We start from the raw sequence: 21,321 nt of genomic DNA, 5'->3' as shown, positions 1-21,321 counted from the left end.
TAATTGCAAATTTTGTCCGACTGTGTGTCGGAGTTCAGCGCCGGTGCTGCTTGTGTTGTTGCCTCGCCGCCCGGGCCTGCCTTCCTTCACAGACCCCAGCCTGCTCTGAACTCGATTGAGCTCCGTTACGACTGGCAGCCCACAGCACTCCATACCCGCGCAAAGTCACCGTTTTTTGGCAAATGGACTACTAAACACTGGTACTCTGACAGAGCTCCAGGGCCTGCAGCTCCCCTCTTCCTGCTAGCTAAATGCCCGGGGTGTGTGAGTAAGAGCGCGGTCAGCGAGCTTGTTGCACCAGCAATCTGTTACCACAGGTTCCAGTTAATCTTTTAATGTGTGTAATTATAATATGTTGAGTTTCTTAAACAAACGATTGGGGAAATAAACGCCGCTTGTCCGTGAGTCTCATTGATAGAGCCTGCGGTTGGATGTAGCTCTATCAATGAGAGCTAGCTCCTCCTAGAATTCCTCTGAAATTCACAAATATTCATTAACTTGAAATCGGACACCGTGTTAGCTTTATAAGACATTTAGGGAGATGTTGTATAAGTGGCGTGATGAAATTCAAACCGTAAATATACAGAAATTACGCCAAAAATGAAGCCAACTATCCGTGATTTGTAGCTAGCTACACATAGCTAGGATTGAAGGGACAGTCATAGCTAACGAAACCCCACTGTTGACAAAAATTCATTAACTTGAAATCGGACACCGTTGTTAGCTTTAGTGATATGTTGTATAAGTGGCGTGACAAAATTCAAACTGTAAATATAGCTAGTTATGCTGACAGCCAGCCAAGATTAACTGGAACTGTTGTAAGAGATTGCTGGTGTAACAAGCTCGCTGACCGCGCTATCACTCTCACACACGGGCCATTTAGCTAGCAGGAAGAGGGGAGCTACAGGCCCTGGAGCTCTGTCAGCGCAGCAGCGTTTGGTCCATTAACCCCAAAACGGTGACTTTGCGCAGGTATGGAGTGCTGTGGGCTGCCAGGCGTGACGGAGCTCCAGCTACCTCACAGCAGGCCGGGGTCTGTGGAGGAAGGCAGGCCGTGCAGCGAGGCAGCAACACAGTCAGCACCGGCAGCTGAACTCCGACACACAGTCTTACCAAATTTGCAATAAGCCATCAATTTTCGTAAAACGTCCCATATTTGAGCTTTATATAGTTGATTTCTCGCTTCAAAAAGTCTCAGAAGTGAATTTAATAACGTAACAGCCCGACCAACAATGTATAACTTTGCAATGAGACCTGCTGTCGAGTCTCCCATGTGTTTCTATGTAGTTTGCTCAAACCAATCAGCGCGTAGCTCATTCTGAATATTCATGAGCATACCATATTTGGAAGAAAAGCTCTTGTTCCAAATAGAGCCACATTCACAGGGTAGTTAAGGGCCTAATAAAATAGCATTCGGGCAATTTTCAGCCCAACCAATGTTGCATACCCCATTAGGAGACCTTAAGGAACAGTGTAAAATACCCTATATAATCATTCTATCACCCCTTTAACTAATATGCTGTTTGGTGCCCCGATTAGATCAGATTAGACTTTGTTGATCCCAAATTGGGAAATTTCATTGCTGAAGCAGCAAAATATAAGACACACAGCACACATACAGAATATACACGAAATAATAAAAAGGATAGAATACATGAACAACTATTCAAAAATAAAGATAAGAAACACAAAGGAAAGAATGTACAAATGTGTATGTGGCGGTAATCATAATGTACAACCTACTTTAATATTATGTTATTTATTTTCATGTGACAGGAGTTCTTCCTGAATGTGAAAGACATAATGCGCGCTCCTACTGACATCACCGGGCGCTTTGAGAAGTGGGAGGCAGCAGAGGTGGAGCTCAACAACAGGTAAGAGAGTAAAGATAGTTAATATGGGAGAAAAAGCTCCTTAACAGGTTTAACCTCCTGACATTTTCCCAAATGGGTCAAAACAAGCTTGAGACATCCGAAGATCTTGATGTTTAGTAAGAGGACCTACAAAAAACAACTGAAAGCCAAACGGTTTCTCGTGTTGTTCAGTTTCTACGACAGGAAGTCTGCCGTCCACGAGGCTCTTTGTGACAACGTGGATACCCGCACCGCCATGGAGGAGATGAGAGTGCTGGTCGGCCTTAGCAACAGCTACATCGCCAGCAGGAAGAGCGCCAAGCTGCGGCCCAACCGCATGCTGACGGAGAGCATTGCCGTCTATCTCACCACCATGATGAAGGTGAGCACGTTTTAACTGCTACCTTTCATGCAACAGACGGCTTTAATAGTCTTAACTGGAGTGCAGCAGGCACATGGGACACTAATTAATAGGGGTGGGGGGAAAAACATTGATACAGCATAGTATCGCGATATTTTCTGAGAGACTTAAAAATATGATTTCGTGTATGAAATAATCCTCTTTTTTTAATTCAGATATTTGGTGCCATTGAAGGATCGGAGCCCATCGGTTTCCCAGTGGGAGGACAAAGTCAGAGCATTGATGTAAGTAAAGAGACACTTTTCTGGGTTTTCTCTGTTTTTTGTTGTCTATTATTTCACGATAGGATACTGCTTATTAATCATTTTCCAAATAAGGAATCTTTAACTCACTTTGCTTTTGTGTCAAACGCATACGTCCAGTTACTAACACCCCATACTAAGTCAGTCTACTTAGCAATTCTTTGGCTTTATTTGTCCCAGCACACACAACTCCCCGACATCCTGCTGTTACCTCCCTACCCCAGCTTTTTATGATTTCCTTTGACTGAATGACTAAATGTCTCTACTTTAAATTTTAGATATAGTTTTGTCAAAGCATAGCCTGGTTGACACCAGACCCTTCTCAGTTGTAATTGAGAGTGGGTCTGGGGAAGGTTCATTCACAGCCCATTTCCAAAGGGGCGTCACCAACGGACGCCGCTCAAATGCCTCTGTGCGCATTGGATAGTCCGTCAACCAATCAGAGCAACGATCTGGGTGATGTAGCAGCGACAGCGGCATCAACGTGTTGCTGCCCTTCGGTGGCCGTCATGTTGAATGTAAACAAAAAGCTGCTTGCTGTCACTATAGTCATTGTGTAATGGCTGCCTCAAAGGTTGCGATTGGTGCCTCGATTTGGAAAAATTGGAAATGGGCTTGAATGGGCTCTTGGCCAGACAGACTTGCAGAGCAAATCTCAAATTTGCCGGAAGTTCGTCAGAGTTTACCCAGGCTAGTCAAAGCTGATTTTCACACCAAAACTCAAAGTAACAGACACCAAATAGTTAATGCTCCGATTTACATTTTCAAGCTGTGGGTATTGAAATGACATACAGAAAGATAATGTTGTTGCTGTGTTTGCCAGCTGGAGAGCACAGTGATGCCGTACCTCGCAGTGTTGTCAGACTTCAGAGAGGGAGTCCGAAAAATTGCCCGAGAGCAGAAAGGTAAGAACTTGTATTTTACATTTTAGTGTCCAAAAGATGCTAAAAATTCAGTTCTGTGTTGTTGTTTTTTTAACCTCTGCTTAAAATATCATGTTAGTGTTGAGACATTTCTTAAAACTTTTTACCTCCTGGGTTTTGCTTCAGGGTTTAATTAAAGTCCTGTTTTGAATCATCTAGTGACAGAGCTGCTGCAGATGTGTGACGTTGTCCGCGACGATACGTTACCGGAGCTCGGAGTGCGACTGGAAGATCATGAAGGTAACAGAACTGAAAACATCAATATTCTAATCATGTATTTTTGAGGGAAATAATGTTAGCTTTGAGCAGTGTTGTAGTCAAGACCACATAAATCAAGACCAAGTCATCACCCAGACCAGAGTGTAACGAGATCGAGACTTTGAGGGGTCAAGACCGAGACTTTGAGGGCTTGAGACCGTGACAAGACCAAGATTTTGAGGGGTTGAGACCGAGACAAGACCGAGACTTTGAGGGGTTGAGACAGAGTCTAGACTGAGACTTTGAGGGGTTGAGACAGAATCTAGACTGAGACTTTGAAGGGTTGAGACAGAGTCTAGACTAAGACTTTGAGGGGTTGAGACAGAGTCTAGACTGAGACTTTGAGGGGTTGAGACAGAGTCTAGACCGAGACTTTGAGGGGTTGAGACCAGGTCAAGACCGAGACTTTAAGGGGTTGAGACCGAGACTTTGAGGGGTTGAGACCAGGTCAAGTCCGAGACTTTGAGGGGTTGAGACCGAGACAAGACCAAGACTTTGAGGGGTTGAGACCAATACAAGACCAAGACCAGACCAGGGCGAGTCCCACCCTGCATGACACGATAAAATGTGGAAAATGCTAACCATAGGCACACCTCAAATTGATCTGAAAGATCCACATTCCTATTAAAAAAAAACACCCCCAGAAAACAAACTAAGATCCTTCTTCATTAACCTCTTTTATTGCCATAACACACAGAATATACACAACTAGCTTTTTTTTCTTTTAGGTGTTGTTTTGGAAATACTCGAGTACTACAATAGTGGCTTTGAGTTTTCATGCATATCACTTCAGTATTTGGGTAATTTCAAATAAGCTAGGGCTGCAACGATCATTATCACTATCGATTAATCTGCCGATTATTTTCTTGATTTATCGTTTGGTCTATAAAATGTCAGAAAATAATGAAAAATGTTCATCCCAGTTTCTCACAGTCCAAGGTGGTGTCTTGTTTTGTCCAAAACTCATATTTTAAAAACAGAGGAAAGCAGTAAGTCTCTTTATTAGAGAGGCAGAAAGCAGCATTTACATTACTTTAACGATTAATCAATTATCAAAATAGTTGGCAATTATTTCTCTTGTCGGTCAACTAATCGATTAGTCGACTAATCGTTGCAGCTCTAAAATAAGCAACTCTGGCATCAAAGACGTAATTGAAAAAGGTTTAAAAATTAGCATCAACACAAGAATACTTTGTCTTTTTTGTAATACTTGTAAAGACGTAAAGGCCAGGGTTAACTGGCTGAGTCTTGATGAACCAGTGACTGTGTTACAGGCCTGCCCACGGTGGTGAAACTGGTGGACAAGGAGACATTACTGAAGGAGCGAGAGGAGAAGAAGCAGGTGAGGGAGGAGTGGAAATGCCTATTTTAATTGTAACCACATTATTTACATCCTAAATAGTTAAAACCCAATGGGTTTCCTGTTTGGAGCACTTTGTGTCCTGTAAATCTGGAAGCATTACCTCAAATTTGACAGGCGAGAACAGTCAAATGGCATCTGAAAAAAAAGATTTTGCTCCTTTTTTCAAAAGTTTTTCAAAAGACACAACCACACAACACAGGCTCATGGGTATAAGGAGTGGGAAGTGTCCATCTTTCTGCCTGGGAAGCAGAGCAGAACAAAATAAAGTCTGGACTGATGGTGATACCAGTTTTTTGTTGTCTTGCCTGGCATGAACACCAGAAAAGGTACAGTAGATTCACAATCTGGCAACCAATAAGTCAGTACACATCTGAGCGCCTAGCTGTTCGTGCACCTCCAAGATTTTGAAACAACACGAATACCATGTTGAAATGATTGGCTACAGAAGACGAGAAATACATTCTTTGAGCCGCAATCGGTATGAATGACCAGACAGTTCGCGGCGACTATGTGTGCCGTCCGCAGCACCCTAGTCTATATATTGACGACGTTTCGTTGCCGGGATTGTTCAGGTGCCGCCGGAAATTCCGCCAGATGTCTCTCATTTCTGGACTATGGTTAACTGCTCCTCAGATCTCTGCAGGGTCAATCCAGACAGCTAGCTAGACTATCTGTCCAATCTGAGTTTTCTCTCGAACGACTAAAACTATTTTTGAACGTTACACGTTCCACCAAAAGAAGTTCCTTCCTGAGGCTATTTAGCAGAGGCACGTTTGCTCCATCCGCCCAAGACAATTGTGATTGATTTAAAGAAATGCCAATAAACCAGAGCACGTTTTTCTCCCATCCAGGAATGCTGTGTGGACTAGCCAGACCTTCCTCCGCAACGCTTTGGAGGAAGGTCTGGCAATGTGAGATTAGCAGCGCCCTGACTGTGCTAAATGCCAGAAGCGTAAAACCCGTTGTGGTCTACGTGACCGTTTACAGTCTGTGGACAACCACACAACACAGAAAGACCGGAGGAAAGCATTTAAAAAACAAAAGGAAAGCTTCAGACTATCGTTTTTCTTCTTTTACAGATGGAAGAGGAGAAGAAAAGAAAGAAGGAAGAGGCTGCCAGGAAGAAACAAGAACAAGAGGTCACTCATAAAGAAAAAGTTATATTTCTCTGATATATTGAACATGTTCACTTACTCGTGTCTCTTACTGTTTCAGATGGCCAAACTGGCTAAGATGAAGGTCCCTCCATGTGAAATGTTCCGCACAGAAACCGACAAGTATTCCAAATTCGATGATATGGTAAATCCCTCGTGTACTTTTCACTCTGAATTTCTAAATAAATATTTTATAGCATGATTACATTGCCTTTTCTTTTCCAGGTGAAGAATTCTTGTAGTTTGATTAAAGAGAATTTACAAATACATACTAATTTGAATTACATGGGCCATAATGGGTTTTGTTTTATGACTGAACCGTACTGTGTGAACAATTTATACAGCAGGAAAAACATGAACAAAGCCAGCAGTATTGTTATTATGGATTTTGGTACTGTATGTGTCATTTCATTACGCCCTCTTTTTCTGGATTTGTTAAAGCACAAATCCAGCGCAAAATGAACCTAGGGGTTAATAACACATGGGTACCGAGTCGACTGTTCTCTGGGATTTGTTTTCATGCTAATCGAATGTGATCAGTTTTTGCACAAACCGCTAATTAGCTTATAACGCTAGTCGTCGGGGCACGAGTAAAGTACAAAGAAATTGCTATTTCTACACCACTAACAAGGCTCAAAATGGCACCACACTTCCACAGTAGCATAATGAGGGTCCCTCCTGACCAGTCGAACGAGGAGCGCCGTGTAACCAGTAACATAGCTCAAGCACAGCGTTCGTCGTTTGACTGGTCGTGATTGTTTTCTTAAGATGGCGTCGGCCTGTATACGTGAACTGTACTGTCTTTCTAAACTATCTTTTTAATAGACTGTCTGTACACATGTAGGGACCCTCATTATGCTACCGTGGAAGTGTGGTGCTATTTTGAGCCTTGGTAGTGGTGTAGAAATGGAGATTTCTTTTTACTTTACCCGTACCCCGACGACTAGTGTTATAAGCTAATTAGCGGTTTGCGCTAAAACTGGTCACGTTCGATTAGCATGAAAACATGTCCCAGAGAACGGTCGACTCGGTACGTGTGTTATTAACCCCTAGGTTCATTTTGCACAGGATTTGTCCTTTAACTGGCACCTGAGAATTAGCTCCACCAGCTGACGGAAACACATTACTTTGAGTTTTCTTTTGCAGATTATCTGGAAATTGGGTGACATTTTGTGCTACATTGAGATGGAAACTTATCAGAATGAATTTAAGACTTGTTGCTCTGTTGTTGTTGCTGTCAACAGGGTTTCCCCACTCACGACGTTGAAGGGAAGGAGCTGAGCAAAGGACAAGCCAAGAAGCTGCGCAAGCTCTTCGAGGCCCAGGAGAAATTACACAATGACTACCTTCAGATTAACCAAAATGGCAACTGATTTTGTTTCCAAGCTTTTCCAAGCCATCCATTCTACAGAAAACATTCAGAATAAATGTTTAGGCCAGAGATGCTGGGTCATCGTTTGTCTCCTCTTTATCTGTTCGGGATCAGAAAACAACATGCAAAAAAAACTGCAAGTGATTTTTATTTTTTTTTCTTACTGAAAGACACAAAATAATCAAAGTCAAAATGAGAGAGAAAAGAAATCAAGAACCAGGAAAGATTTCCTCCTTTTTTCTGTTTTTTTTCAGTCAGTGTAGCCGAGTGCTAACTCATTAGCACTCGGCTGCACTGTCTCCAAATGTTTTCTACATTAGTGATGTTTTTTGATGGAAACTCTGAGAACACTGCCTGTCAGTCAAAGGATTACATAGATTTTCTACTGTATTGAGGATTTAACTTTGGGTTTTAAAGCTATAGTGCGTAGTTTCTGTCGCCCCCATGAGGAATTCTAAGTAATGACAACAACACTGTCGGCGCATCCACATGATACAAGCCATGTATGCAGCTGCTAGTAGCCAAGGAGGACACGGAGGATTAAAAAAAACCATGATGGACTCTTCAGAAGGGGTAATTATCTTCACTCGAGATTCTGCGTGTGAAAGTCACCGCACGCCACAATCTTCTGAACATAGTCATACTGAGAAATCCAGAGAGAGTTGTGTGGAGCTGATAGTCTTAATTTGCTTTGTAGCAACTCATTTGGCAACGGCTTGAATGTAACGGACGTTTATTAATATCAAAAAGTTACGCACTGTAGCTTTAAAATATTAAACACAAGTTAAATACCTGCAGGATATTGGGATACATCCAACAGCTGGTCACTGCTGTTTTTATCAAACATTACTTGAACGGAAAGAGCAAAATTGTTGGGAACTATTTTCAGCGGCGGATTAATTCCACATTCCATGAGATGGAGCTCTATGCCACCTAGGAATAAGATATATCAGACACTTCTTGTTCGTAGGAGCAATACATTGTTGGTTGTGATCTTTTTGGGGGGGATTTTATGGCAATGAGAAAAATATGGAATATCACCAGACTTATTTTAAATATGTGCATCTGTTTACTCATCATCCTGGGAAAATATAACTTCTTCATCCCTCTGCTTGAGTGAAACCAGATGAAAAGGAGCTTTTTATTATTAACCGTCCATTAGGATCATGTCTTTTTGTACTGTATGTGTATTACAATTAAATGGTTAAGTGAAGTCATAGCTGCAGTGATTCTTTCAGATAGGAAGATGCTTAAATAAAGAGGCAGTAAGCACAATAAAATTGGTCATCCTTGTGAACTCTTAAGATTCATCCTAAACTGACTTGATAATGTCATGAATAAAAGATACATACCAGTTTGGATGGTTGTTTGTAACTCAAATAAAAGACATCCAGACGGGGACAGAATTTAATTACAAACTCTTATTTTGAAATTCTGTGTGTCTGTTGTCCAAAAGGAAAGAATAGAGTTAGTTAGAGCAGGGGTCTTCAACATTTTTTAAGCCAAGGACCCCTTAATTGAAAGAGAGACCGAGCAAGGACCCCCTACTACATATATTGTATAAAATGAAGTTGCATATTAAACTGGGCCTACAGTAAAGTGTAGGGCAGCCTAAAGCCTTTATTCATACCTTTTATTGCATAGAATACTAAGCTAATCAAATAATAATGGTTGGCATGATTTTATAAATCATCTTTTAATGTTAAACATACTGTACAGTGAATCCTTTGGATGAACTATATCTGTGGATGACTACCTTAGTGACTACTTTAGCCTATCATCAATGTTGATTTATATTTGCTAATAATGTGTTGGAATTATGTTAACTAAAGTAAATTCTCTTGATTAAACACACTTCTTAAAATATGAATGCAGGACTTTCACGAAAAGTGTTTTTTAAATTGCTGTACTCTTTCTTCCACCACTGGCTTAGGTTCTTGTTTGTGGACAATCTATGTGCAGGTCTATTGTCTTAAACTCCAGAAATAAAATACACAAATCAGTGAAAATAATATGAAACACATCATGACTACTGCTGAAAATGTATTTACTTTATAATAATAATTCAACAATGTTATCATTATTATTATTATTATTATGTTGTACCTTTATTGAAATTCGTGACCATAGAATAAAATTGATTTTGATATTTCTATGAGACAGACATTCAGCAGGCCATGAAAAGTAGATATAAATCAAATAAAATATGAAAATAAATATATATATTTGGAAATTAAGGTATCTAGGCATAATACATAATCCATGCGGTCCATATTATTATTCAAGATTGTACTTTTGACCTCACTGGTTGTCAGCCAATCAGGAAGCGACCTGCCAAATCTGTATCCAATCAGATTTGACGGAGCGCTATTTGAAAGCTGCTTGTCTCCGCGTTGTTGTTTACCTGCAGAAACACACAACCGGCTTTCGCACAGATCTTGTTGGTTGCTGCTAATATAAATCCTTTTAAACTCAGTTTGGCGTCGTTGCTGCCGGCATTAATCATGTCGTCTGTGGAAGTTCGTGCTGCGGTGAGTAAACTGAAGTTATTTTGCCGTTTTTGTTAGCAAAGCGGCTTTAGTTAGCGTCGCTACTATGGCTTCGATAGCTAGCATTGTTAGCTAACACTACAGTCCGCTCCCTATTTAGTTAGCTAGCTAGCTGTTTGTTCGCCTTTTGCTTTGATACAGTTGTTTTAACTGCCACTTTACACCAGCCAGCATTTATTTTGTGTCGTGTTCTCTTTTAGCAGCTCCCAGCCGCGGTGAACCCCGCGAAGATGGGCAGAAAAGCCACAGCAGGTCCGAGGAGAGCTGCTCTCGGGGAACTTACCAACTTTCCCGGAGCAGCAGTCCTCTCAAAGGTAACCTATCATCATGGAAGAACGGTTTGCTTCCATAACTGGCTTCAGTGTTGTTTTTAGCCCTAATTTGTTCACTTGTCAATGCTACTGTGAATATAAAATAACCCAAAAACTCTGAAAACTAACTACACTACGATATATGGCCCAAGTGTATAATATGTATGTAACCTTACATTTGCATTTCACTCAATTAGTACATACTCTAGTGACCGCTCTCTGTAGTAGTTCTTATGCCTGGACTATTGACTTCACTACTGTGTTTTTTTTTTTATTTTTGCAGTGTTTTATATTCTTTATTCTGGTTTGTATTTCCAGTCATAAGTTACTGGATGCCTACATTTCCCATGTGATAAGTATTGATCTATCTTGCTACAGTTGGACTAAAGTAACTCAGTTTGTTCTCACCAACCTGCAAATTTTATTTTTTTTTAATTTAAACTTTCAGTTATACATGTTTCATGTCTTCAAATCTAATGAGCCTTACATCCCCAAACTACACAAATGCCCTCTTCTGAATTAAACTGCATTTGATTTGTTTCCTCAGAAGACTGGACCAACCAAATCAACTGCATCAGTCAAACCATCTTGTGCCCAAAAAGCCAAACCCGTGGTGCCTCCAGTAGTCCCGGTCCCAGCGCCTGCAGATCCTCTCCCCCCAGTTTCAGAAGAGATGGTGGCTGACGTGTCCATGAAGGAGGAGGAGGAACTGTGCCAGGCTTTTTCTGAGGCGCTGCTCACAGTGCAGGATGTGGACGAGCAGGACTCGGACCTGCCACAGCTCTGCTCAGACTACGTCAAAGATATCTATAATTATCTACACATCCTGGAGGTAAGTTATTTCCTCCCCCAGCCAAACTCTCTGCTCTCTCCCTGCGGTGGTGGGTGTATTACATCAGTCGGTCTCCACAGGTGCAGCAGGCCGTACGAGCCAACTACATGCAGGGTTATGAAATCACCGAACGCATGCGAGCGCTTCTGATTGACTGGCTGGTCCAGGTTCACTCCAGGTTCCAGCTGCTGCAGGAGACTCTGTACCTCACAGTTGCTGTCCTGGATCGTTTTCTCCAGGTAAGGACTGACTCGGCAGGCTCTTCTCTTTTTGGGAGAGCGGTGTGTGTATATAAATGTTTCCTAGGGTTGCTCTATGGGGGGGTTAATCATGCTCTATGGGGGGGGTAAAGGCCTTAAATGACCCCCCAAAAAAAAAAAAAGTTTAGAAACTAACTATTCAAAAGTTAACACCTTGAATTGTGCCATTTCCATTAATACTTTTTCAGTTGATGTATGACGTAAGTTTATTTGCAAAACATAATGTGCAAAATTTTTCTTTTACATTGTTTTTGATGAAACGTTTCCCTCCGTGCTGCAGGTCCAGCCGGTCTCTCGCAGAAAGCTGCAGCTTGTTGGCGTGACGGCCATGCTGGTGGCCTGTAAATACGAGGAGATGTACGCTCCCGAGGTCGGAGACTTTGCGTACATCACAGACAACGCCTTTACAAAGGCTCAGATTCTGGAGATGGAACAGCTGGTTCTGAGGACCCTAAACTTTGAGCTGGGACGTCCTCTCCCTTTACACTTCCTCAGACGGGCCTCCAAGGTGGCGAATGTGAGTTTTATTGTTCAAAAATGATCCCATGATCAGTGTGCAAAAGGTAGAGCTACAGTATCTGCTCATTGAATGAAACTGCTGTAAGAATCTGTAAAATTGAATAATCCACCCAATTCAATGAAAGTAGTGAACTGAGCATTTATTTTACTTGTGAAGAGTGTTGTACAAAACTATCCCCAATTAAAAAAAATAAATAAATAAAAAAATATTGACCATGGTTGAAAGAAATCAACATTTTTGATGTAGAACCTAAAAAATGGGTCGGATTTGACCCGAGGACCACAGGAGGGTTCAGATGGGTGTTGTGCTAAAATGACAATAAATATGTAAAGGAGTATCCAACATGGTTGTCAGTGGGCTGGATGTTGTGTGTCTCAGTCTGATGTAGAGAGACACACGCTGGCCAAGTACCTGATGGAGCTGACCCTGGTCGACTACAGCATGGTGCACTATCGGCCGTCGGAGATCGCCGCTGCAGCGCTCAGTCTCTCCCAGCTGCTGCTTGAAGAGCTGCCCTGGGTGAGTCTCACAGGATCCAACGTGGCATCAGGACTTTGCGTAAACATACACGCCACTTTCCTAAAGCCAAATGGCGTGTTATCTGTAAGCATTTTGGACTATCAAAGTGTCTATGCAGTGTACAGTGGATGTAAACATACACACCACGTGGCATGGCCACTTTATGAGATCAGTCTGCAGGATCAATGATGAAACTTTTCCACTTAGCAACTTGTTCAATGTCTAATTTGGTCTGCTGTGGGTTGATTGGTCTGTCTTGTCAGTCTCCTACACAGCAGCACTACTCCACTTATGACGCGGCCCACCTGAAGCCCATCATGCAGCACATCGCCAAAAATGTTGTGATGGTAAATAACGGGAAGACAAAGTTCCAGGTGAGTTCACTCACAGGAAGCACAAGGTTTTTTTTTTTTTTTTTTTTTTTTTTGGCATTTTCCTGGTTATATAGTTGGCTTCCAAAATGAGAGACCAAAAGGACTTTCTATCTCCAACAGAAAACACTCAACAGCTCTATTGTAGTCCAGGCTTTACTTCAGAGACAAACTTGCATCACTTTGTAAGATGTTATAATGCTCGTCTAGCGGCTAGTGCAGCACGCCCTCATACTCTGCTTCTGATTGGCTAGTAATCCTTACCTAGGTACTGAGCATGTGCGACTCCCAACAAAGGTGGAACAGAAGTGAGATGTCTCACTCTGTAGCTAAAACTGAGAGCTCAACACACAGGGTGAAAAGAGGAGCTGCAGCAATATGAAGTACAACAAATATATGGTGTATTTTGAAAGTTAAACTATGTAAACTTATTTTGATAACCTCTAAATACTATTACAAACCTGAAAAGGAGACCAATATGAGGTCTTTAAATGAAACTTAAATTCCTTTTGTCCCTCTGCAGGCCGTGAGGAACAAGTACTCGAGCAGCAAGCTGATGAAGATCAGCCTCATTCCTCAGCTGAAGTCGTCCACCATCACGACCATGGCAGAGCCGCTGCTCAACAATCCTTGAGACAAACCTTTTTTTTTTTTTTTTTTTTTTGTCAGACATTACACATGCACTTTATGATGGATCACAATCTGTGGAGAAACTTTTATTAAAATGTTTTTAAATTTTTCATCCAAGCTTTGTTTGTTTAGAATTGTTAGATTTTCAAATCTGGTGTTTTGCCAAAACTTTGTGCTAGAGCTGGGCGGTATGGAGAAAATGAAATATCTAAATATTTTTGACAAATTCATCGATGGTGATATTTAAGGGTTCATTATTGGTGCTTTCACAAATATTTACACGAGTTTTGATTAAATCTCCAATAATGTGGCTACCATGGCAAGTTGTAAAACTGTGACCAGAAAATGACATCCCTTCGCTGTAATGCAGCCTTTAAAACCAGGAAAAGATGACACGTGTCATAATGCGATATCCAAAGTGTAAGACTACATCTAGCCTCATATCTATGTTGATACAATATCTCTATATTGCCCAGCCCTACTGTGGATTGTCCAATCCAAAGTTTGAAACCAACTTAGTTGTTTTTTTTTTTTTTTTTTTTTTTTTTTTTCCTTTTAAGTTCCTTATTTTTGTTTGGTCATATCTCTTGTACTTGATAATGCATTTTAAAGTTCATGGGTTATAATTGCATTCATGGATCTTGTTGGATATCCCAGCATCTACTTTGTTCATAGAGCTAAATGATATTTAGCTTGTAATTTTCCAATCTTTGACATCCTTGTTTGGTTTATAGTAAGGGGCGGTGCCAACTACTCAGTCCAACATCTCAAGTACATCTTGGGCTGCAGCGAGATGCTCCTCAAACATCTAGCGTTGGTTGCACCAGCTCCTTGTAATCCCATCACAAGTTAGGTTTGTTTTCAACAGACAAGTTCTTACAATTGTTTGCCACCCTGTGAATCTTCACTATTATGTAACTACGTGTTTGTTCAAAAACACTTCACACTGAGACTCGATTAAAAGAATCTAAAGGAATGCAGTTTTTTTAATTTAAGTTTATTACCAAAATAAGTGTGTAAAGCTGACAGGTTCCATGTGTTTGACGGTGGGAGAAGTCCTGTTGACAGGACTCTGTAGATCACAGGTGGTGTTTAGTTAAAGCGGACTCTGCGCATGGAGCCCACTGTGCTGTTCTGGCTGCCCCAGTCAGAGAAGTTGTTGTAATCCCTCTTCTCCAGGATGTAATGAGGTCCTCTGTAGTTGGGCTCCTGATACACCGCCCACCTGCACACACAACACATCAGGGTTGACTGCAAACTGTTAATTGATTTTAAAAACATGGAAATCTAATGGGATGAAAAGCTGCAGTTATTCAATCAGTGTGGGGGTGTGTGCTCTGAATAATCCTAAACATTGGTGTATTTTGTACAGTTTTTTTTCTAAATATAGTTACAGAATAAATGCAATATAAAAAGTTTGTTTGCTTTTTTCATTTTTACTGCTTTGGCTCAAGCAAAGTCTCAAGACTACATGTTCAGCCTTAAGTCACAGAAATGAGAACTTTAGACTGGACTTGGCTGCTGTGAGACTAAGTGCTCATTATGCTCATCTTCATGTTCATAAATTGTATTTAGAGGTTAAATCAGAATAGGTTTACATGGTTTAATTTTCCAAAAACATTTTTGTTGTACTGCACATTGCTGCAGCTCCTCTTTTCACCCTGTGTTGAGCTCTCTGTTTTAGCTACAGAGTGAGACATCTCACTTCTGTTCCATCTTTGTTGGGAGTCACACATGCTCAGTAGCTAGGTAAGGACTACTAGCCAGTCAGAAGCAGAGTATGAGGGCGTGCCATGCTAGCAGCTAGGCGAGCATTATAACGTGTGTTACAAAATGACCAGGTTGGTCTCTGAAGTAAAGGCTGGACTACAATAGAGCTGTCTGGAGCAGTTGTTGAACAGTGTTTTCTGTTGGAGATGGTATGGGGATTATGGATTGGGGTTGACTTTGGGCCTTTTCACTTTGTAAACCCATTGCATGCACAAAAAAAGATATAGAACACAGTAAAAGGAAAGGGGAAAAAGCCCAAAAAGCATAATATGAGCACTTTAAATCCCAAGACTTGACTCAAGCTGAATGCAAAAAAAAAACATTTACGTATAGCTGTGACGATTGGTCCTTATTAATTAGTCGTTTTTGAAAGTAATCGCCAACTATTGATTCATCGTTTCAGTAATAAAAAAAAAACAAAACACAAATAGCATTTCCTCTCAGGGGTTGAGAGTGAAAGAGACCGGGTAGGAAGGACGTTGCACTTACGCTCCTCCGAGCACGCGGATGGAGGCGACTCTGTTGAGGCTGTAGCGGCTCATCAGGTTGGGGATGTCATCCTGGATCTCCATCTTCTTACCGGAGAAGCCGGCTCGCTCAAACAGCTGGGCTCTGCCGGGGTTGTTGTCCTGGACAGAAGAGATATACTGTCAGTGGGTGAATGGGTTTCTGGATAAGTTGCCTCTGTGTTAGGGTTAGGGCACTATAGGCTACTACTGAGCTTAAGCCAACATCTAACTTGGAACATTTTCACAACAAAACCTCTTTAAATCATTCCTTTGGAGTCTAGAATCACTATGCATATGATTATCAAGCCTAATTCGATTTCAGCAAACACCCTCTTTCATATATTTAATAGACCAAACAACTAATCGATTAAATCAAAAATAATAGTTAGTTGCAGCCTTATTCCCTTTTCACATCAATTTCAAAATAACCTAACCTTGTAGCTTTTGAATAGGTACCCAACACCACATGTACTTAATTACTACTACTTTCTGTTAAATGTCAGATTTAACAACCGTTTCTACCTGGTTTGTAGATTTAAAGTAGAATTTTTGTTTAAGCTTTGATGACTACTTGAGGCTAAGATCAACAACTGATGCAACTGAAGCTGGGCGGTGTGTAGAAAATCAAATATCACAATATTTTTGACCAAATACATCGCTGGTGATATTGTAGGGTTGACTTTAGTGCTTTTACTAAATATTTACACAATGAAACTGCAGCTAAATAATCATCAGTAATGTGGATATAATGACTAAGTGGGTAACGGTAAATAATAGAGCAGCTAACTGTCTGACATCACTTTACTGTAATGCAGCCTTTAAAACCAGGAAAAGATGAAAAGATGACACTTCATATTACGTCACGTGATATTACGATATCTAAAATCTAAGACGATATATAGCCTCACTGACCATACGTCCTGTAACTTGTGTGTGTGTGTTCCTGTACTGACCGTACGTCCTGTAACTTGTGTGTGTTTCTGCCAGTTTCACGTCTCACCTGTTTGACAGCGCGGACAGAGGAGACGTGGTCCACCTGGGCGCACCACTTGTCGTAGCAGTTGTACTCTCCCCGCTCGGACATGTCCCACAGGTACTGGCGCCCGCGGAAGTTCTCATGCTCGTAACCGACCCATCTTCAAAAAGAAGAGAGAAGGAGAGGAGAGAGAAGAGTCAAACAGAGATGCACACAGCAGCAAATGAGCTAGGTGTCAAATCCAAAGGTTTAAGTTACGTTTATTTACTGACAGTGCAGACCTAAGAGTGGGATGAGCTGTAGTAGAAAGGTGTACATTCAGTCACTATATCCAGTGGTATAGTCTACGTGATATGCAGGTATACGCACTAAGAAAGCTCCAGGATTTCCATACACCCACTTAAAAATACGCAATGACACACAACAACTTTACTTTCCATTATATTTTTGACATATTTTGAATTGTCATGTGTTTTTTTTTTCTTTACATAGGCTAAATAAAGGTATTTTCAGCTGTGAGTTGGTGCATACAAGTGTATCAAAATGCAGGAAATGAAGTCTTTGACACTCAAAATTTCCCTGGGGGAGGACACCCAGACCCCACCCCCCCAAAGTCCCATTCTGGCCCGTACATATACAGTACAGTATACCCACTACAATACATTTGACTACACCACTGACTATATCTAAGGTCCAAACTAAATGTTGAAATAAAGTCACTGAAACAGTAGTTATATGTATCCTAGACATTTAATGTGAACTCAGCCTAACTCAAATTTAGTGAGTTAGGCAAGTGTTTATTTTGAAGTGTAATTTTGTGTTTCGTATGTAGCAATTCCTTTAATCCGAGACCAGGAGACAATAAAACCACCCTTGAACCTTGATATTTGGTGCAGTTTTAACTTAGACATCTAGACATAGTTTCACCTCCAGAGTACGTTTTGATTCATTTCTTTTCGGACAGACTAATTGTCTTACTGTGGAAGGGTCACAATGTCTTCTCGTCCCGAGGCTCATCTGTCCACCAAACTTCATGGACATTTGTTTGTATTCTATTAAGACCCATTACCAAAACCTTTGTTGGCTGTAATAACAAGGTACATACATGTGTGGACACCCATCTGAACCACTGGGCTTTAGATGGATTAACTACAGTATATTTACTGCTGTCTAATGGTAAAAAAAAAAGAAAGAAATGTGATGAAAACACATTTGTATTGAAGATACTTTGCTGTTACACAGCAGTGTAGTCTACGTGATACGCAGGTATATGCAGTATACCCACTAAGAAAGCTCCAGAATTTCCATATACCCACTTAAAAATGCCCAATGACTTGCAATAACATACTTTCCATTATATTTTTGATATATTTTGCATATATCTGTGTTTTTCTTCTTCGCCTAAGCTGAATGAAGGTATTTCCACCCTAAATTAGATAATAAAAGTTATCTGAATGCAGGAAATGAAGTCTTTGATGCTCAAAATAACCCTGGGGGTGGGCACCCAGACCCCACACTATGATATGCCCCACTTCCTCAAAGGCAGATTCTGGCCCATATATAGGCCAATATATTTTTATACAGTACAGCATACACACTACAATACATTAGACTACGTCACTGCTGTTACATCTCCAGGGTTTTCTCTCTCATTATAAAGCTAATGTGCAGCACCCGAGCCATTTTGGGGACCACCTTAGCCGAGAAAATATATAATCAATGTGGGCATCCAAACTAACTAAATACCTTCTGTCAGATCTAATGGTTAGAGTTGGTCCCCAGTTTTGTCTTTAAGCTTTTTGGGTGTTATTTATTTATTATCTGCTCTACCTTTTCCAATGTTTTAGACAAAGATACCGTAATAATAATGGTCCAAAATTCTTCTTCTTTTTTTTTTTTTTTTTTTTTATAGAAAATTTTCTTGAGGGAGGAACCCTAAACCCCTATCCAAATACAGGCGTCTTCAACAAACCTAGAGAAAACACCGATCTCCTCTTTCTCTTTCCTTTTCTCACCAGTGTGTGTGTGTGTGTGTGTGTGTGTGTGTGTGTGTGTGTGTGTGTGTGTGTGTGTGTTGCAGTGACCTGTCGTGTACTGTAGGTGGCGGTGTAGACTTACGCTCCACTCTCCACCTGCACAGAGTTGCATCTCTCTGGGAAGTTCTTGTCACTGAGCCTGGCGCAGTCGGAGCTCAGGTCCAGCCGCCTCCCGGCGAAGTTCCGCTGCTCGAAAAGGGTCACCTGAAGGCCGAGATCAAAACTTTACGAGTCTGCTGGGATTCTACTGAAAACGTTACCACTCAGGTGTTCATTAACAATAAGCATTTTCTAAATACGACATTCATTTGCAATACTAGTATTAGTTTCACACTTTTGGGGGATTTTAAGCAAACCCAGGTTTTAGAACAGGGGGACAGCAAAGGCGCCCAGCCTCCCATATGTAGTCTAAAGCTTTTTTTTTTCTGTAGTTTACTTCGTTGTCTTTCAAACTGCCACTTGGAGATAAACTCTGCGACAACACCAGCAATTGTAGGGTCTTTCCTTCCACTTGGGGATCATTTTGATACCAATACCAACAGTAAACAGTGTTGTATTTGATAATTCTGTCATCTTTGAGTGGGAGGAGAAATGTTAATTAAAAAAGAAAAAAATGACAATTCCTGAGTCATGTGTTGTATTTTCAAAAGGACAGTTTGAAATGTTAGTAACCAATGACGCAGCTCCCAAAGTTATGTGTAAATCAATAAAGAACTTAAAATATTACTTAGAAAGTATTTGCTTCACGGTAAACTGACGTTACGGTAAATATTTATTTGTGAACAACAGCCAAGAGCAGGGACTTCCTGCAAACTATAGATTACACAATCGAGATACAAAGTGTTGTCTGAGCTTTAGAGGTGTTGGTAGCTGTGTTTCTTTGGACTGAGCCAGGCTAGCTGTTTCCCCCTGCTTCCAGTCTTTATGCTAAGCTACACAGCTTTAAAAAAAGGGGCTGTACTCAACATTCAGCACATTAAAGGTGCCCTAGGTAGGATTGCGAAGATCCAGGACTTAGCCAAAAAATTTGAATATCGACAACTTCTCAGTCCCTCCCCCCCCTTTCCGCTAAAGCCCAAAACGGTCTCCTGAGCCCCTGCCCCCACAAGATACCCCACTGGCCCTGATTGGTGCATCTGAACAGGGAGCGGTGTATTTTTGCAAATTGTACTACAGGCCGGATTCTTTTTTTAATGACCTGCTTCATGTAGTTCTACTGGAACATAGGGTCAGTTTCAGCAGATATGACAGAAAGGTAGTTTTATAAGGCTTACCTACTGCACCTTTAATATAACAAACAAATATTTACTTTATTTAGTAATGGCATCCTGAGCAGAGTGTGTGTGTGTTTAAATCTGAGCTTCTCTGTTCTTTTTTTGGTAGCTGGTCTGGCCACGCGTACATGTGGGCGTAAATAAACTATATTAGCGGTTTATGAGAGCCGTGTGGAGGCCATCCCAGCCAGTTTTTTTTTCTCTCAGTATTTTGAGTACAGCCCCTTTAAGTATTAAAAATTAAGTACAAAATGAAGAGACATATTCTACGTTTACCAAGAAGTCCCCAAAGTAAAGAAGTATTATATTATTAGCGAAAAGAGTGAACAAGTATGTTAATTTATGCTCACAATTCAATAGAGTGAAGACAAAAAAAGTTTCACTTAGAAACTTCATCTGCTCAAAACAACATGATGCTTTAACAAAGTGACAACTCAGGACATAAATATTGGACTCACCCTCCCACTGGACCCGTAGAAGGCACGTTGGAGCACAGACCCCAGCTTGCTGTAGATATAGAAAAATCTTTCATGAATAATTACACCCCAAACATACCTCTCAATAATTAAATAAGATAATAGAACAATCGCAAAGAAACTTTAGAAACAAACAATGGTGTGTTAAGGCGAAATGGAAGACCTGAGCTACTGAAAATGTCCTTACTTATATCATTTTGAACATAACACATCGAAGTGTTACATAAACAACTGACACAGATTTAGAAGTAGTGTTGTGCTTCAGTCTTTTCGAATTTTAAAACCATCAACTTGCACCTGAACCTTTACAGTATGTGAGCATGTCTCCTACAATCATCACATCACAAAATCAGGTGATTCTGGGGAACTGGTGTTGGATGCGTCCCAGAGAGAGAAAGAGCAGAGCATGAGAACCAGCGAGGGATGTGGAGCCACTGACCCACCCCACCTCCAAAACTCTTGACTGGGTGGGTCTGACTCTGTGGGCCCCCGGCTGGTGCACGGCGCTCTCAACATACCTTGTTTGTTGGGCTAATCCTGGGACCTTAGTAAAGATGTTCATGTCAGCTCTGCGACGCAACAAGAAAGCCCCTTAAATACAGCAAGGTGAGGTGAGCCGACAGGAACTAGAAAGATCAGAGTGCTTCTGCAACAGTCGCCGGGGCCCTGGACGCCATTGATATGCTAAACACACAACAACGC

At 41.1% G+C, this 21,321-nt stretch overlaps 3 protein-coding genes across 6 annotated transcripts in view; 2 read left to right on the top strand and 1 right to left on the bottom strand.

Annotated features, from left to right (window-relative positions):
* The window catches only part of cars1 (cysteinyl-tRNA synthetase 1), a 28,728-nt gene extending 21,061 nt beyond the window's left edge, over positions 1–7,667 (top strand). For both annotated transcript variants that reach the window (XM_028574967.1, XM_028574977.1), the window contains 9 exons: positions 1,777–1,874; positions 2,046–2,235; positions 2,430–2,498; positions 3,340–3,421; positions 3,599–3,679; positions 4,972–5,039; positions 6,140–6,199; positions 6,276–6,359; positions 7,459–7,667. In XM_028574967.1, coding sequence (XP_028430768.1) covers positions 1,777–1,874; positions 2,046–2,235; positions 2,430–2,498; positions 3,340–3,421; positions 3,599–3,679; positions 4,972–5,039; positions 6,140–6,199; positions 6,276–6,359; positions 7,459–7,587 — 861 coding nt within the window. In that variant the 3' untranslated portion in view covers positions 7,588–7,667. The remainder of the gene's footprint in view (positions 1–1,776; positions 1,875–2,045; positions 2,236–2,429; positions 2,499–3,339; positions 3,422–3,598; positions 3,680–4,971; positions 5,040–6,139; positions 6,200–6,275; positions 6,360–7,458) is intronic.
* A 2,298-nt stretch (positions 7,668–9,965) lies between these two features.
* LOC114548494 (G2/mitotic-specific cyclin-B2) lies at positions 9,966–14,554 on the top strand. 3 transcript variants are annotated; one of them, XM_028568577.1, is made up of 8 exons: positions 9,966–10,117; positions 10,339–10,449; positions 10,994–11,278; positions 11,359–11,517; positions 11,819–12,055; positions 12,437–12,577; positions 12,841–12,951; positions 13,472–14,554. In XM_028568577.1, the coding sequence occupies exons 1-8, from the start codon at positions 10,091–10,093 to the stop codon at positions 13,580–13,582; spliced, it is 1,182 nt and encodes a 393-aa protein (XP_028424378.1). In that variant the 5' UTR covers positions 9,966–10,090; the 3' UTR covers positions 13,583–14,554. The 3 variants fall into 3 exon arrangements, with proteins under 3 accessions (XP_028424378.1, XP_028424453.1, XP_028424310.1); XM_028568652.1 differs by having other exon boundaries at positions 10,336–10,449; positions 10,997–11,278; XM_028568509.1 differs by having other exon boundaries at positions 10,336–10,449.
* Positions 14,555–14,670: 116 nt separating this feature from the next.
* Positions 14,671–19,270, bottom strand: crybgx (crystallin beta gamma X). Its single transcript, XM_028578940.1, has 5 exons — positions 19,226–19,270; positions 18,952–19,073; positions 16,858–16,993; positions 15,838–15,977; positions 14,671–14,803 (listed from the first exon to the last, which is right to left on the bottom strand). Exons 1-5 carry the CDS (start codon positions 19,268–19,270, stop codon positions 14,671–14,673), a joined length of 576 nt encoding a protein of 191 aa, XP_028434741.1.
* Between the last annotated feature and the right edge of the window lie 2,051 nt (positions 19,271–21,321).

Source organism: Perca flavescens, chromosome 1 (genome assembly GCF_004354835.1).
Source record: "Perca flavescens isolate YP-PL-M2 chromosome 1, PFLA_1.0, whole genome shotgun sequence".
Lineage (NCBI taxonomy): Eukaryota > Metazoa > Chordata > Actinopteri > Perciformes > Percidae > Perca > Perca flavescens.
This window is presented reverse-complemented; position numbering and strand designations above follow the sequence as displayed.